Genomic DNA, 15,330 nt, shown 5'->3' with positions numbered 1-15,330 from the left:
CTGCCTTTTTTTGGTTAATTTTTCTAATAATAGTCTCACACCTCATGTAGCCTAGCCTATAGGCCTATATGTTTTGATAAGGTTTGTATCACAACTAAAGTGGACAAAAAAAACTTTTCAAAATGAAGGATATTAATCCACTTTACAAGGGGTGCAGAGCCTAACTGGTATATATACGCAGCACGTGAGCTTCAAGTTCAGAGAAGATCATTTTCACCATAAAAATGCACCGTTTATATAAAAAGCATTACATGCATAATTTTGTTTGAGGTCACTTTTGATAATGTTTTTCTGCTAATGGAACATTTGAGCTTATAGCCTTCTGCCGTGTACACATTACTGACCTTATAATGTGAAGAAATAGCCTAATAATGTATCAACAATTTCAGCTAAATGTTCTGATCTGTTGTGTCAGCCACATTATCAACAAAAACAAATAACGCAGTGGTTGTATTAATTTGGGATCTATTGAATCCTACAACTGTCCCAGACTATGTTTGGAATATTTATTTCTCGCACAGAATAGAAAAGGTCGACTTTTGTAATATGGGGGATAGGAGATTGACATAGACTAGTGCTTTTGCTGTTCATTAGGCCTCATCTTGTTGGCTGATGAAAAGTAAATGTGGACAGTTCTTCCAATATCTTAAAAATGCACCTTGGAATTGGATCTGTCTGATTGAGAGGTGCTAATGGAGTGTGCAGCACTCAGGGAGAAGGGCACAACGCAGCACTCCAGGTCAGAGCGGACACTGGTCGCAAAAGGCATGGATTTTTTGGGGTGCATTACAGCCACAAAAGGGATGCAGCTGGGAAATTCAAGGCATTATCAAGTGCTTGTCAAATTGTGAATGAGAGACTAATGAAGTGTGTACAGCCTGCCCAAAACAAACCAAATCAGAAATCATGCCTTTCAAGCAACTTTTTTCAAATCATCATTAAAGTCTCATCATGTAGCCTTACAATGTTTTTAAAATAGCCCAACATTTGTAGAACAACTAAAGTTACATAACTGTAAATTAAGCATATAGGAATAACTATTTCTTTGTTAACCGCTCAACACAGAATAGCCGCATGTGTGCACTCCCTCAAATCGTTTGGAAAAATATCCTTTCTATTTTATTCAGCTTTGTTCAATTCTATTCTTCATACTATAACATAATATAAAATAATGCCATGGAATTATAAGCAAATCTTGTCTACTAAATAAACTAGTGTAGCCCAAAGCCATTTAGCATAGCCAGATCAGGACCTAACATTAAGGACAACTCAGAGATTGCTATTCTGTTCTTCTGAAATAGACTACATTTTCTTCATATCATATTTCTTTAGACCTATCTGAAATAAATAATGGATTTATTGTGAAGGTGTAGGCTATATTACATGGATTTATTAGACTTTTTCAAATGTAGATGTTCCAAAGGTCTGCATCAGTGGCTTGTAGGCTATGTGTGGAAGTCAGGAGATGCTAAATGTGTTCATGTTAATTAATGGTCAATTACTGTGAGACCGACAGTTATTTGCTTGACAATCACCGGCTGATGACATTTCGTGACTGCCACAGCCCCATACAAATGCAGATCTCTGTGACATAGGGCTATATGAGCTGGGTTCTGTGTGCCATTGGATACTCGTCATCAGTATCCTACAGGTAACCAGACGTCTAGTTTATTCACTGGATATTTAGCTTGCTTTCGATATTCTAAACATAGAGGGATGAGAAAACACATACTGCGTTGAGGTTGCCAGATTGGTCAGATTTCCCAATTAAATCCCCCTTTGGTGTGTTATCATTGCAATGACAGCAGAGGAGCTTTGGAGGGGAGTTCTGGCGGAGACTGGCGCCGGAGCTCGGAAGGGTCGAGGGAAGAGGACCAAGAGGAATATGAAGAAAGATCTGAACTGAGGCCAGAACATCGGAGAAGGTAAGATTGATATATTGGATAGATCTATTTAATTAATAGCTAAATGTTTATATATCCCTATAACTCAATAATGTTACTTTATGTTGGAGACGGAGAGTAAATCCAAACCCCTGAGAGAACCAAAACAAGCATGGGTTGGTATCATGTTTCTTTCCATCTTTGATGCCAAAGCTGAATTCGAGTTTGTGTATCGATGGCTGAATTTCATTCTGATAATTGTAACGGCGTTCTTCGTTTGTCAAAAGAATGTAGGTCCGAAATGCAGCGTGGTGGTTACTCATGTCTTTAATGAATGAATCGCGGCACATGAAATAACTGAATACAAATACAAAAAGGAACGTGACACCTAATTACAGCCTATCTGGTGAACCTACACAGAGACAGGAACAATCACCCACGAAATACAAAGTGAAACCCAGGCTACCTAAATACGGTTCCCCATCAGAGACAACAAGAATCACCTGACTCTGATTGAGAACTGCCTCAGGCAGCCAAGCCTATGCTAGACACACCCCTAATCAACCACTACCTAATCAACACAATCCCAATACCTACAAAAAACCCAATACGACAATACAATAACCCCATGTCACACCCGGCCTGAACAAATAATTAAAGAAAACACAAAATACTAAGACCAAGGCGTGACAGAACTCCCCCTGTTCCGGCTCGGGACGTGGAACCCACTCCATTAATGTCCTAGTTCCTTCCCTTTGCGTCCTGGGATAAATCCACCCTCGCCTCCGACCATGGCCTAATAGCCCTCATCCAGAACCTGAACTGAGGGCAGCTCGGGACTGAGGGGCAGCCGGGACTGAGGGGCATCCAGAACCCCACTGAACTGAGGAGCAGCTCGGGACTAAGGGGCAGCTCGGGACTGAGGGGCAGCCCGGAACAGAGAGGAAGCCCAGTACTGAGAGAAAGCCCAGTACTGAGAGGAAGCCCAGTACTGAGAGGAAGCCCAGCACTGAGAGGAAGCTCAGGTAGGTAGCCGGCTCCGGTAGATCCTGGCTGGCTGGCGGATCTGGAAGATTCTGGTTGACTAGCAGATCTGGAAGATTCTGGTTGACTGGCAGATCTGGAAGGGACTGGTTGACTGGCAGATCTGGAAGAATCTGGTTGACTGGCAGATCTAGAAGATCATGGCTGACTGGCGGATCTAGCTGCTCTATGCAGACTGACAGCTCTGGCTGCTCCATGCAGACTGACAGCTCCTTGCAGACTGACAGCTCTGGCTGCTTCATGCCGACTGACAGCTCTGGCTGCTTCATGCAGACTGACATCTCTGGCTGCTTCATACAGACTGACAGCTCTGACTGCCCATACAGACTGACATCTCTGGCTGCTTTATGCAGACTGACAGCTCTGACTGCTCCATGCAGGCTGACAGCACCCTGCAGACTGGCAGCTCCTTGCAGACTGACAGCTCCTTGCAGACTGACAGCTCCTTGCAGACTGGCAGCTCTTTGCAGACTGACAGCTCTGGCTGCTTCATGCAGACTGACAGCCCTGGCTGCTTCATGCAGACTGACAGCTCTGACTGCTTCATGCAGAATGACAGCTCAGGCTGCTCCGAACAGGCAGGAGGCTCCGGCAGCGCTGTAGAGGAGGAAGGCTCTGATAGCGCTGAACAGGCGGGAGACTCCGACAGTGCAGGAGGGAATGAAGGCTCTGATAGCGCTGAACAGACAGGAGACTCCGACAGCACAGGAGAGGCGAGGCGCACTGTAGGCCTGATGCGTGGTGCTGGCACTGGTGATACTGGAGCGAGGACACGCACAGGAAGCCTGGTGCGGGGAGCTGCTACCGGAGGACTGGTGTGTGGAGGTGGCTCTGGATAGACCGGACCGTGCAGGCGCACTGGAGCTCTTGAGCACCGAGCCTGCCCAACCTTACCTGGCTCGATGCCCACTCTAGCCCGGCCAATACGAAGGACTGGTATGAACCGCACCGGGCTATGCACCCGCACTGGAAACACGTGCGCTCCATAGCATAACACGGTGCCTGCCCGGTCTCTCTAGCCCCCCGGTAAGCACAGGAGTTTGGGCAGGTCTCCTACCTGGCGTAGCCATACTCCCTGTAAGCCCCCCCAAAAAAAAAAATTTGGGCTGCTTTTCGGGCTTCCATCCGCGTCGCCGTGCTGCCTCCTCATACCAGCGCCTCTCCGCTTTTTTCACCTCCAGTTCTTCCTTGGGACGGCGATATTCTCCAGGCTGAGCCCAGGGTCCTTTTCCGTCTAATATTTCCTCCCAAGTCCAGAAGTCCTTTGATCGCTGCTCCTCACGATTAACAGGAAGAGTAGGCTCAGGTCTGACTCCTGACTCTGCCACTCTCTCCCTGAGCCCTCCCCCAATACATTTTTGGGGGTGAATCTCGGGTTTCTTTCTCCGCCGCCGTGTCTTTCTCTTCAACTCCATTCTCCTATAGCCCTCTTCGCACTGCTCCAGCGAATCCCAGGCGGGCTCCGGCACTCTCTCTGGGTCGACCGCCCACCTGTCTATTTCTTCCCACGTCGTATACTCCATACATCTGCTGTCCATAACGTCCTCATAACAGCGTCTCTCAGCTCTCGTAAGTGCCTCCGTTCGCTGCTCCGGCTGTCGCTGCCTGTAACCACGCCACTCGGTCCGTGTGTGGTGGGTGATTCTGTAACGGCGTTCTTCGTTTGTCAAAAGAAAGTCGGACCGAAATGCAGCGTGGTGGTTACTCATGTCTTTAATGAATGAATCGTGGTACATGAAATAACTGAATACAAATACAAAACAACAAAACGGAGCGTGAAACCTAATTACAGCCTATCTGGTGAACCTACACAGAGACAGGAACAATCACCACGAAATACAAAGTGAAACCCAGGCTACCTAAATACGGTTCCCCATCAGAGACAACAAGAATCACCTGACTCTGATTGAGAACCGCCTCAGGCAGCCAAGCCTATACTAGACACACCCCTAATCAACCACAATCCCAATGCCTACAAAAACCCCAATACGACAATACAATAACCCCATGTCACACCCTGGCCTGAACAAATAATTAAAGAAAACACAAAATACTAAGACCAAGGCGTGACACTAATGGGCATTAAACAGGCACTGTATAGACTATTCATCTGTTACCAGTATGATTTTATTAATTACAATCATTTATAATGAACAGATCTGTTCTCTGTATCTTATCTATCTGTCTCGTTTAAAAAGTGGAAATTAATCAGGTTATTTTATTGCTGACCTGTCTGTTACCCAGACAGTCTCCCTGTCTTTCTTCTCCGGCTTTGTTCAAATCCTTCAAACCCTACAGCTGTGACAAGATTGTGTAATCAGTGCCCTATTGGAAGAGAATAGGCGTGACTTCTCTTCCTATGTTCTTTTGATTTTTGTCTGCACCTCGTCACAGTGGTTGAAGTGCTGTCTACTCCCCTCCTAATCAGTGCCCCATCTGTCCCGTCTGTCCTGGTCTCTCTGTAACAACTATTCTTTCTTTGTTTCAGTTAGGATTGCAGTGGAGTTTAGAACAAAGCAATGCTCCTTCCTACCCTCTTTCTCTGTCAGGGCATCGGGGGGTTCCTGTGGCTGTGGGTTGAACGCAACCCATCCTGAAGAGTGGGGCCATACAGAACATGTCCTGCCGTGTGGAATCGGAGCAACAGGAACTGCAGGGGGAGCTTCTGCGGCAGCGTGACAAATTAGATCGCAGGAGGAAGATGAGGGTGAAGAGGGAGCGAGGGTGGACTGGCAACTCCTGGGGAGGCATCAGTCTTGGGCCCCCTGACCCTGGACCCAACGGAGGTATGTGTGTGTGTGTGTGTGTGTGTGTGTGTGTGTGTGTGTGTGTGTGTGTGTGTGTGTGTGTGTGTGTGTGTGTGTGTGTGTGTGTGTGTGTGTGTGTGTGTGTGTGTGTGTGTGTGTGTGTGTGTGTGTGTGTGTGTGTGTGTGTGTGTGTGTGTGTAACGCGTGCACACACTTTGAAGGTCTGTTTTGCCACCAAACATCAATCACTGTTACTGATATTACCTTAGATCAGATTGAATATTGTTGGTATATTATTGAAGCAAAGCAATCTGCATCCACCACACAGCGTCACCTCCGGCCTTGATTTACTGGTAAATGTTGTGAAACAGTGAAAAGGGCAGGTTGGGTCACTCTTTTCCTTCTGAAAGCTCCAAATGCCTGCAGCCTCCACGACGATGATTCTTTCAATTGCTGCACCACACGGTAAAAGCTCAGTCCACTGTCCGTACCGCTGTCTGGAAGGAGGGTAAATGTCATCTGGCTAGCAGGGTTTAAAACAAGAAACTGAGAAACAATGGAGCCTAGCGAAACACAATGAAAGGCCCGGCAGACTGACAGGACTCTTTCCCTTACACCTCTCTAATTTGGTGGTCTAAATTCACTACATTTCTATGAAGTGATTAATGAACTGTATTTTGATCAAATCTTTGACATTTAAAATGATATATCAGGTCTTTGATACATTCTAGATAATGTGAGAAGTCTGTGTTTTTGAGGGAGGGAGGGTGTGCAGGGCCATCAGACTCACTGTCACTGTACTGTAGTCTGAGAGAGGAAGAGTGGAGGCTGTCTGTAGGGCTGGGGGATAGCCCTGTATTCCTTTAGCACCTCATGACTGATGGAGAGCAAGATTAAAAAGAAGGTACAAATCCCTCTACCACCCACTCACCCCTTCCCTCTTGTTTCTCAGCTCTGTCCATTTGGCCCTTAACCCCTCCGATGGAGAACTTATTGTTGGGCCTGAATATTACAGTAGTCAAAAAGCTCAAACTTTCAGAATTGCAGAACTTGAGAATAAGTCAGATTTGTGGTGGTCCTCTGTCAAGGAAAGACGTATCTGAAATAGAACGCTCTCTCTGCCTCTCCTCTCCTCATCTCCCTGTGAGATGGAACACAATCAAACTGGTATTGTTCATCTGCATCTCCAATCTTTCCTCATCCCCCACCACTCCCAACTCTGTTTACGACTGAAACACACCACAGAGAGAACAATCTCAGTTTAATTTTAGTCGTTCCCACACAGCACGACCAGGATTTATTTGTTATACATTTATTTTTTCTATTTATTTCTTCCAGTTGCCCAAGCAGCGCTTGGTTGGTTATTACATTTCCTGTTTTCCATTGTCTCTCTCTCTCTTGCTAGTCCAGCTGCAGTGTCAGCTCTGGCTCCTAGTCCCCACGGTGATTGATTGCCGTGCGTCTGCGTAGACAGGATCCTAAATCACGGCTCTGGATTGGAGCAGGAAACGCACAACCTTTGACCTTCACCCTCCTATTCCTCAACCTGGGGTTAACCCCACCTCCTAACAGACACCTTTGCCAAGCCCGGCTCTAAAATCTAGGAAATGTCCTGTCGCCTCCCATCTCTTTCAGAATCCCATGTTAGAGCGTAGTGAGGGAATTACTGATACACCACTGCAGAGCTAAATCATTGACAGATTATTTACGTTTATTTCCAGATATATTTACATGCCATCAAAGGGGGTGAAATGAATACTGTTATGGTGGCTTACAACATTCCATTTAAACTAGCTCCATGTAGTGAATGTCATGTGTTTGTTAACAATTGGTTTTGGATTCGTGTGGGTTTCCCACAGAAATGATTCTCTACTGTGTTAGCCGTGGAGTACACTACTAGACAATATCCACACAAGTCCGATTTCCCTGTGTTGTAAACAAAAAATCTAACTTTTCTCTCTATCCCACTCTCCCTATCTGAGAAGTCTGCCTCATCACCCCCTTATTTGTCTGGCTGAAAGCCGGCTGCTAATTCGCTTTCATTTGCTCCGAGATTTGCTTCTGTAGCTCCTATTTCCAATTGAATTATACATTTAATCCAATGCCCATTTGTTTGGATTGAATTTACCTCATAAACCCAAGCAGCACAAATACAGCATCCAAAGATGAGAAGCCCAGCTGCTAACAAGGTGAACCTCTCATGTCCTGTTCAGAGTCTGATAGAAGGTGATGTTAGCTTAACAGTATACAATCAGAGCTATTCACTGTTAGTCTGGGTAGCAGTTGTTTTAGCTAACACACACCCCCCCTAAAAGGACCCATCAATCTAAACCAGCGTATCTCAAACAAAAAAATCGAATTTCTCATTTCTTAAAAATGTATTAAAAACCTAGGTTCAACTTCAAATCTTGGCTGTAGTCCATCAGAAAGTAAGCCTTGGCTATATTTATAGCATAATTAAAAAATAATGTAGCCTATCAAATAAATTGACAAGGAAAGTTTGAAGGGGAGGGAGAGACAGCTATAGTAGCCTATTACTAGAGACGTTGGTTATGTAATTATTATCCCAGCATGTGCCTTATTTCAGAGGAAGATTCGCACGGGATTAGTTTTTCCAAACTGCCCTGTAATTCTAATAGGTTTTCATTGGATTGAGTCTATGACAATAAAAAGCTATACTGATCACTCATGCTTGGCTGCCAAGTGTGTAGGTGTCCCCAAAGGCCTAATATTTCATTTGAGCAAATGTGTGATGGCGCTGAGCCGTTTTACTTATTTTGTACATAAAGTTTACTGCTACCGTTTCTATTGACCGAAAAGAGCTTCTGGACATCAGAACAGCAATTACTCACCAAGAACTGGACAGAGATTTTTTCTTTAATGAGTCCGATACGAAAGAAATACTGCTTTCTGCAGAACAGGTCCAAATCCCTGTCATTCGCGTGAAGAAAAAGCAGAGTGTAATGAATTTCCTCCTCTTCTTCCGAAGAGGAGAGGCGAAACGGATCAGAGGACCAATACGCGGCGTGGTAAGTGTCCATGGTTCTTTTTAATGCGTTAAGGTACACATGAACAACTGACAACAAAAAACAAGAAATGTGAAATCTCAAAACAGTCCTATCTGGTGCAAAGACAGAGACAGGAACAATCACCCACCAACACACAGTGAAACCCAGGCTACCTAAGTATGATTCTCAATCAGAGACAACTAATGACACCTGCCTCTGATTGAGAACCATACTAGGCCGAAACATAGAAATTCCCAAAACCTAGAAAAACAAACATAGACTGCCCACCCAACTCACGCCCTGACCATACTAACTAAATACAAAACACAGGAAATAAAGGTCAGAACGTGACAGTATCCCCCCCCCAAAGGTGCGGACTCCGGCCGCAAAACCTTGACCTATAGGGGAGGGTCTGTGTGGGTGTCTGTCCGCGGTGGCGGTTCTGGCGCGGGACGCGGACCCCACTTCACCATTGTCTTAGTCCGCCTTATTGTCCGCCTCTGTGGCTTTCTCACCATGGCAACCCCTCTCAATGACCCCACTGGACAGAGGGGCAGCTCGGGACAGAGGGGCAGAAGCTCTGGACAGAGGGGCAGGGGCTCGGGACAGAGGGGCAGGTGCTCTGGCGCCTCTGGGCTGAGGGGCTCTGGCGCCTCTGGGCTGAGGGGCTCTGGTGCCTCTGGGATGAGGGGCTCTGGCGCCTCTGGGCTGAGGGGCTCTGGCGCCTCTGGGCTGAGGGGCTCCGGCAGCGGCGCCGGACAGGCGGGAGGCTCCGGCAGCGGCGCCGGACAGGCGGGAGGCTCCGGCAGCGGCGCCGGACAGGCGGGACGCTCTGGCAGCGGCGCCGGACAGGCGGGACGCTCCGGCAGCAGCGCCGGACAGGCGGGAGCACCTGCAGGGAGGAGACAGAGAGACAGCCTGGTGCGTGGGGCTGCCACAGGAACCACCAGGCTGGGGAGACCTTCAGGAGGCTTGGTGTTAGGAGGAGCCTGAAAGACCGGGCTGTGGGGGAGCACGCTCTGGTGCGCAACCTTGGCACCACTTCCCCAGGCTGGACAACTACTCTAGCCCGGACCCTCCAGAGTGCAGGCACAGGTTGAACCGGGCTGTGGGTAAGCACGGGAGATCTAGTGCTTACTACATGCACCTCTCCCCTAGGCTCCACTCCCACAGTTGCCCAGCACGAGCGGAGCGCAGGCAGAGGACGCACTGCACCCTCCCAGCGCCCCGGAGACACAGCACGCAGAGCCGGCGCAGGATAACCTGGACCAAAACTGTGTACTGGCGACCAGACCCTCTGAGCAGGCATCATACGCCCTGGCTCAATGCCCACACTCGCATGGCACTTTCGGGGGGCTGCCCTATCACGCACCGGGCTATGGGCACGTACTGGCGACACCGTGCGCTTAACCGCATAACACGGTGCCTGACCAGTAATACGCTGCTTATCATAAACACGAGGAGTGAGCTCAGGTCTGCTACCTGGCTTAGTACCACACCTCGTGTGCCCCCTCCCCAAAATTTTTTGGGGCTGCCTCTCGTACCTGTCGCACTGCCGTGCTGGCTCCTCATATTGCCGCCGCTCAGCTCTCGCTGCCTCCAGCTCTGCTTTGGGGCAGAGATTTTCCCCAGCCTGTGCCCAGGGTCCCTCTCCATTCAGTATCTCCTCCCATGTCCAGGAGTCCTGTGATGCTGGCCTCTGTTGTTGATGCTGCTGCTGCTGTCGTCGCTGTGCTTTACCACGCCGCTTGGTCCGATTTGGGTGGGTGATTCTGTAATGAATTTCCTCCTATTCTTCCGAAGAGGAGAGGCGAAACGGATCAGAGGACCAATACGCGGCGTGGTAAGTGTCCATGGTTCTTTTTAATGCGTTAAGGTACACATGAACAACTGACTACAAAAAACAAGAAATGTGAAATCTCAAAACAGTCCTATCTGGTGCAAAGACAGAGACAGGAACAATCACCCACCAACACACAGTGAAACCCAGGCTACCTAAGTATGATTCTCAATCAGAGACAACTAATGACACCTGCCTCTGATTGAGAACCATACCTGGCCGAAACATAGAAATTCCCAAAACCTAGAAAAACAAACATAGACTGCCCACCCAACTCACGCCCTGACCACACTAACTAAAGACAAAACACAGGAAATAAAGGTCAGAACGTGACACAGAGATACCGAGGGAGAAGGTCGGGATGACTTGTTAGGATTTGTGGGCGAGTGAGTAAATTGCCATTACCATCGGTTGTAAGGGAAAGGGGGATACCTAGTCAGTTGTACAACTGAATACATTCAACTGAAATGTGTCTTCCGCAGAGAGGTACGGGGCATGCCATAATCAACATGGATGCTGTCCAACAGTCTGATGGTAATAGAAGCTGTTCAACAGTCTGATGGTAATAGAAGCTGTTCAACAGTCTGATGGTATTAGAAGATGTCCAACAGTCTGATGGTAATAGAAGCTGTCAAACAGTCTGATGGTAATAGAAGCTGTCAAACAGTCTGATGGTAATAGAAGCTGTTCAACAGCCTGATGGTATTAGAAGCTGTCCAACAGTCTGATGGTAATAGATGCTGTTCAAAAGTCTGATGGTAATAGAAGCTGTTCAACAGTCTGATGGTATTAGAAGCTGTCCAACAGTCTGATGGTAATAGAAGCTGTTCAACAGTCTGATGGTAATAGATGCTGTTCAAAAGTCTAATGGTAATAGATGCTGTTCAACAGTCTGATGGTAATAGAAGCTGTTCAACAGTCTGATGGTAATAGATGCTGTTCAACAGTCTGATGGTAATAGATGCTGTTCAACAGTCTGATGTTAGTTGAAGCTGTTCAACATTCTGATGGAAATAGAAGCTGTCCAACAGTCTGATGGTAATAGAAGCTGTCCAACAGTCTGATGGTAATAGAAGCTGTCCAACAGTCTGATGGTAATAGAAGCTGTCCAACAGTCTGATGGTAATAGAAGCTGTCCAACAGTCTGATGGTAATAGAAGCTGTCCAACAGTCTGAAGGTAATAGAAGCTGTCCAACAGTCTGATGGTAATAGAAGCGGTCCAACAGTCTGATTGTAATAGAAGTTGTCCATCAGTCTGATGGTAATAGAAGCTGTCCAACAGTCTGATGGTAGTAGAAGCTGTCCAACAGTCTGATGGTAATAGATGCTGTTCAACAGTCTGATGGTAATAGAAGCTGTTCAACAGTCTGATGGTAATAGATGCTGTTCAAAAGTCTAATGGTAATAGATGCTGTTCAACAGTCTGATGGTAATAGAAGCTGTTCAACAGTCTGATGGTAATAGATGCTGTTCAACAGTCTGATGGTAATAGATGCTGTTCAACAGTCTGATGGTAATAGAAGCTGTTCAACAGTCTGATGGTAATAGATGCTGTTCAACAGTCTGATGGTAATAGAAGCTGTCCAACAGTCTGATGGTAATAGAAGTTGTCCAACAGTCTGATGGTAGTAGAAGCTGTTCAACAGTCTGATGGTAATAGAAGTTGTCCAACAGTCTGATGGTAGTAGAAGCTGTTCAACAGTCTGATGGTAATAGAAGCTGTCCAACAGTCTGATGGTAATAGAAGTTGTCCAACAGTCTGATGGTAATAGAAGCTGTTCAACAGTCTGATGGTAATAGAAGCTGTCCAACAGTCTGATGGTAATAGAAGCTGTTCAACAGTCTGATGTAATAGAAGCTGTTCAACAGTCTGATGGTATTAGAAGCTGTTCAACAGTCTGATGGTAATAGAAGCTGTTCAACAGTCTGATGGTAATAGAAGCTGTCCAACAGTCTGATGGTAATAGAAGTTGTCCAACAGTCTGATGGTATTAGAAGCTGTTCAACAGTCTGATGGTAGTAGAAGCTGTTCAACATTCTGATCATTCTGATGGTAATAGAAGCTGTTCAACAGTCTGATGGTAATAGATGCTGCTCAATAGTCTTATGGTAATAGAAGCTGTCCAACAGTCTGATGGTTGTAGAAGCTGTCCAACAGTCTGATGGTAATAGAAGCTTTTCAACAGTCTAATGGTAATAGAAGCTGATCAACAGTCTGATGGTAATAGAAGATGTCTAACAGTCTGAATATAGTTGAAGCTGTAGAACAGTCTGACGATAATAGAAGTTGTTCTACATTCTGATGGTAATAGAAGATGTCTAACAGTCTGATGGTAGTTGAAGCTGTAGAACAGTCTGATGGTAATAGAAGTTGTCCAACAGTCTGATGGTAATAGAAGCTGTTCAACAGTCTGATGGTAATAGAAGCTGTTCAACAGTCTAATGGTAATAGATGCTGTTCAACAGTCTGATGGTAATAGATGCTGTTCAACAGTCTGATGGTAATAGAAGCTGTTCAACAGTCTGATAGTAATAGAAGCTGTTCAACAGTCTGATGGTAATAGATGCTGTTCAACAGTCTGATGGTAGTTGAAGCTGTTCAACATTCTGATGGAAATAGAAGCTGTTCAACAGTCTGATTAGAAGCTCTTCAACAGTCTGATTGTAATAGATTCTGTTCAACAGTCTGATTGGTAATAGAAGCTGTTCCAACAGTCTGATGGTAAGGTAATAGAAGTCTGATGGTAATAGAAGCTGTTCAACAAGTATGGTGTTATTAGGATCCTTTAAAGCTGTTCAACAGTCTGATGGTAGTAGAAGCTGTTCAACAGTCTGATGGTAATAGAAGCTGTCCAACAGTCTGATGGTAATAGAAGCTGTTCAACAGTCTGATGGTTCAACAGTCTATGGTAAAGAAGCTGTTCAACAGTCTGATGGTAATAGAAGCTGTTCAACAGTCTGATGGTAATAGAAGCTGTTCAACAGTCTGATGGTAATAGAAGCTGTTCAACAGTCTGATGGTAATAGAAGCTGTCCAACAGTCTGATGGTGATAGAAGCTGTTCAACAGTCTGATGGTAATAGAAGCTGTTCAACAGTCTGATGGTAATAGAAGCTGTTCAACAGTCTGATGGTAATAGAAGCTGTTCAACAGTCTGATGGTAATAGAAGCTGTCCAACAGTCTGATGGTGATAGAAGCTGTTCAACAGTCTGATGGTAATAGAAGCTGTCCAACAGTCTGATGGTAATAGAAGCTGTTCAACAGTCTAATGGTAATAGAAGCTGTTCAGCAGTCTGTTGTTCTGGTATTAGAAGCTGTTCAACAGTCTGATGGTAATAGAAGCTGTCCAACAGTCTGATGGTAATAGAAGCTGTTCAACAGTCTGATGGTAATAGAAGCTGTTCAACAGTCTGATTGTAATAGAAGCTGTTCAACAGTCTGATGGTAATAGAAGCTGTTCAACAGTCTGATGGTAATAGAAGCTGTTCAACAGTCTGATGGTAATAGATGCTGTTCAACAGTCTGATGGTAATAGAAGCTGTCCAACAGTCTGATGGTGATAGAAGCTGTTCAACAGTCTGATGGTAATAGAAGCTTTTCAACAGTCTGATGGTAATAGAAGCTGTCCAACAGTCTGTTCAACAGTCTGATGGTAATAGAAGCTGTTCAACAGTCTGATGGTAATAGAAGCTGTTCAACAGTCTGATGGTGATAGAAGCTGTTCAACAGTCTGATGTAATAGAAGCTGTTCAACAGTCTGATGGTAATAGAAGCTGTTCAACAGTCTGATGGTAATAGAAGCTGTCCAACAGTCTGATGGTAATAGATGCTGTTCAACAGTCTGATGGTAATAGAAGCTGTCCAACAGTCTGATGGTAATAGAAATTGTTCTACAGTCTGATGGTAATAGAAGCTGTTCAACAGTCTGATTGTAATAGAAGCTGTTCAACAGTCTGATGGTAATAGATGCTGTTCAACAGTCTGATGGTAATAGAAGCTGTTCAACAGTCTGATGGTAATAGATGCTGTTCAACAGTCTGATGGTAATAGAAGCTGTCCAACAGTCTGATGGTGATAGAAGCTGTTCAACAGTCTGATGGTAATAGAAGCTTTTCAACAGTCTGATGGTAATAGAAGCTGTCCAACAGTCTGATGGTAATAGAAGCTGTTCAACAGTCTGATGGTAATAGAAGCTGTTCAACAGTCTGATGGTGATAGAAGCTGTTCAACAGTCTGATGGTAATAGAAGCTGTTCAACAGTCTGATGGTAATAGAAGCTGTTCAACAGTCTGATGGTGATAGAAGCTGTTCAACAGTCTGATGTAATAGAAGCTGTTCAACAGTCTAATGGTAATAGAAGCTGTTCAGCAGTCTGTTGTTCTGGTATTAGAAGCTGTTCAACAGTCTAGAAGTTCAACAGTCTGATGGTCAACAGTCTGATGGTAATAGAAGCTGTTCAACAGTCTGATGGTAATAGAAGCTGTTCAACAGTCTGATGGTAATAGAAGCTGTTCAACAGTCTGATGGTAATAGAAGCTGTTCAACAGTCTGATGGTAATAGAAGCTGTTCAACAGTCTGATGGTAATAGAAGCTGTTCAACAGTCTGATGGTAATAGAAGCTGTTCAACAGTCTGATGGTAATAGAAGCTGTTCAACAGTCTGATGGTAATAGAAGCTTTTCAACAGTCTGATGGTAATAGAAGCTGTCCAACAGTCTGATGGTAATAGAAGCGGTTCAACAGTCTGATGGTAATAGAAGCTGTTCAACAGTCTGATGGTGATAGAAGCTGTTCAACAGTCTGATG

The 15,330-nt window shown here is 45.5% G+C and overlaps 1 protein-coding gene across 1 annotated transcript in view; it reads left to right on the top strand.

The window, feature by feature from the left end:
- Nucleotides 1-5,491: 5,491 nt before the first annotated feature.
- LOC124042245 (28S ribosomal protein S5, mitochondrial-like) overlaps nucleotides 5,492-15,330 on the top strand; it is a 76,741-nt gene continuing 66,902 nt past the window's right edge. The window contains exon 1 of the mRNA XM_046360659.1: nucleotides 5,492-5,713. Within this exon, the coding sequence (XP_046216615.1) occupies nucleotides 5,545-5,713 (169 nt within the window). The 5' untranslated portion in view covers nucleotides 5,492-5,544. The remainder of the gene's footprint in view (nucleotides 5,714-15,330) is intronic.

The sequence above is a fragment of the Oncorhynchus gorbuscha genome, linkage group LG08 (assembly GCF_021184085.1).
Source record: "Oncorhynchus gorbuscha isolate QuinsamMale2020 ecotype Even-year linkage group LG08, OgorEven_v1.0, whole genome shotgun sequence".
Classification (NCBI taxonomy): domain Eukaryota; kingdom Metazoa; phylum Chordata; class Actinopteri; order Salmoniformes; family Salmonidae; genus Oncorhynchus; species Oncorhynchus gorbuscha.
The sequence above is the reverse complement of the archived record's forward strand: the minus strand, read 5'-3'. Positions and strand labels throughout refer to the sequence as shown.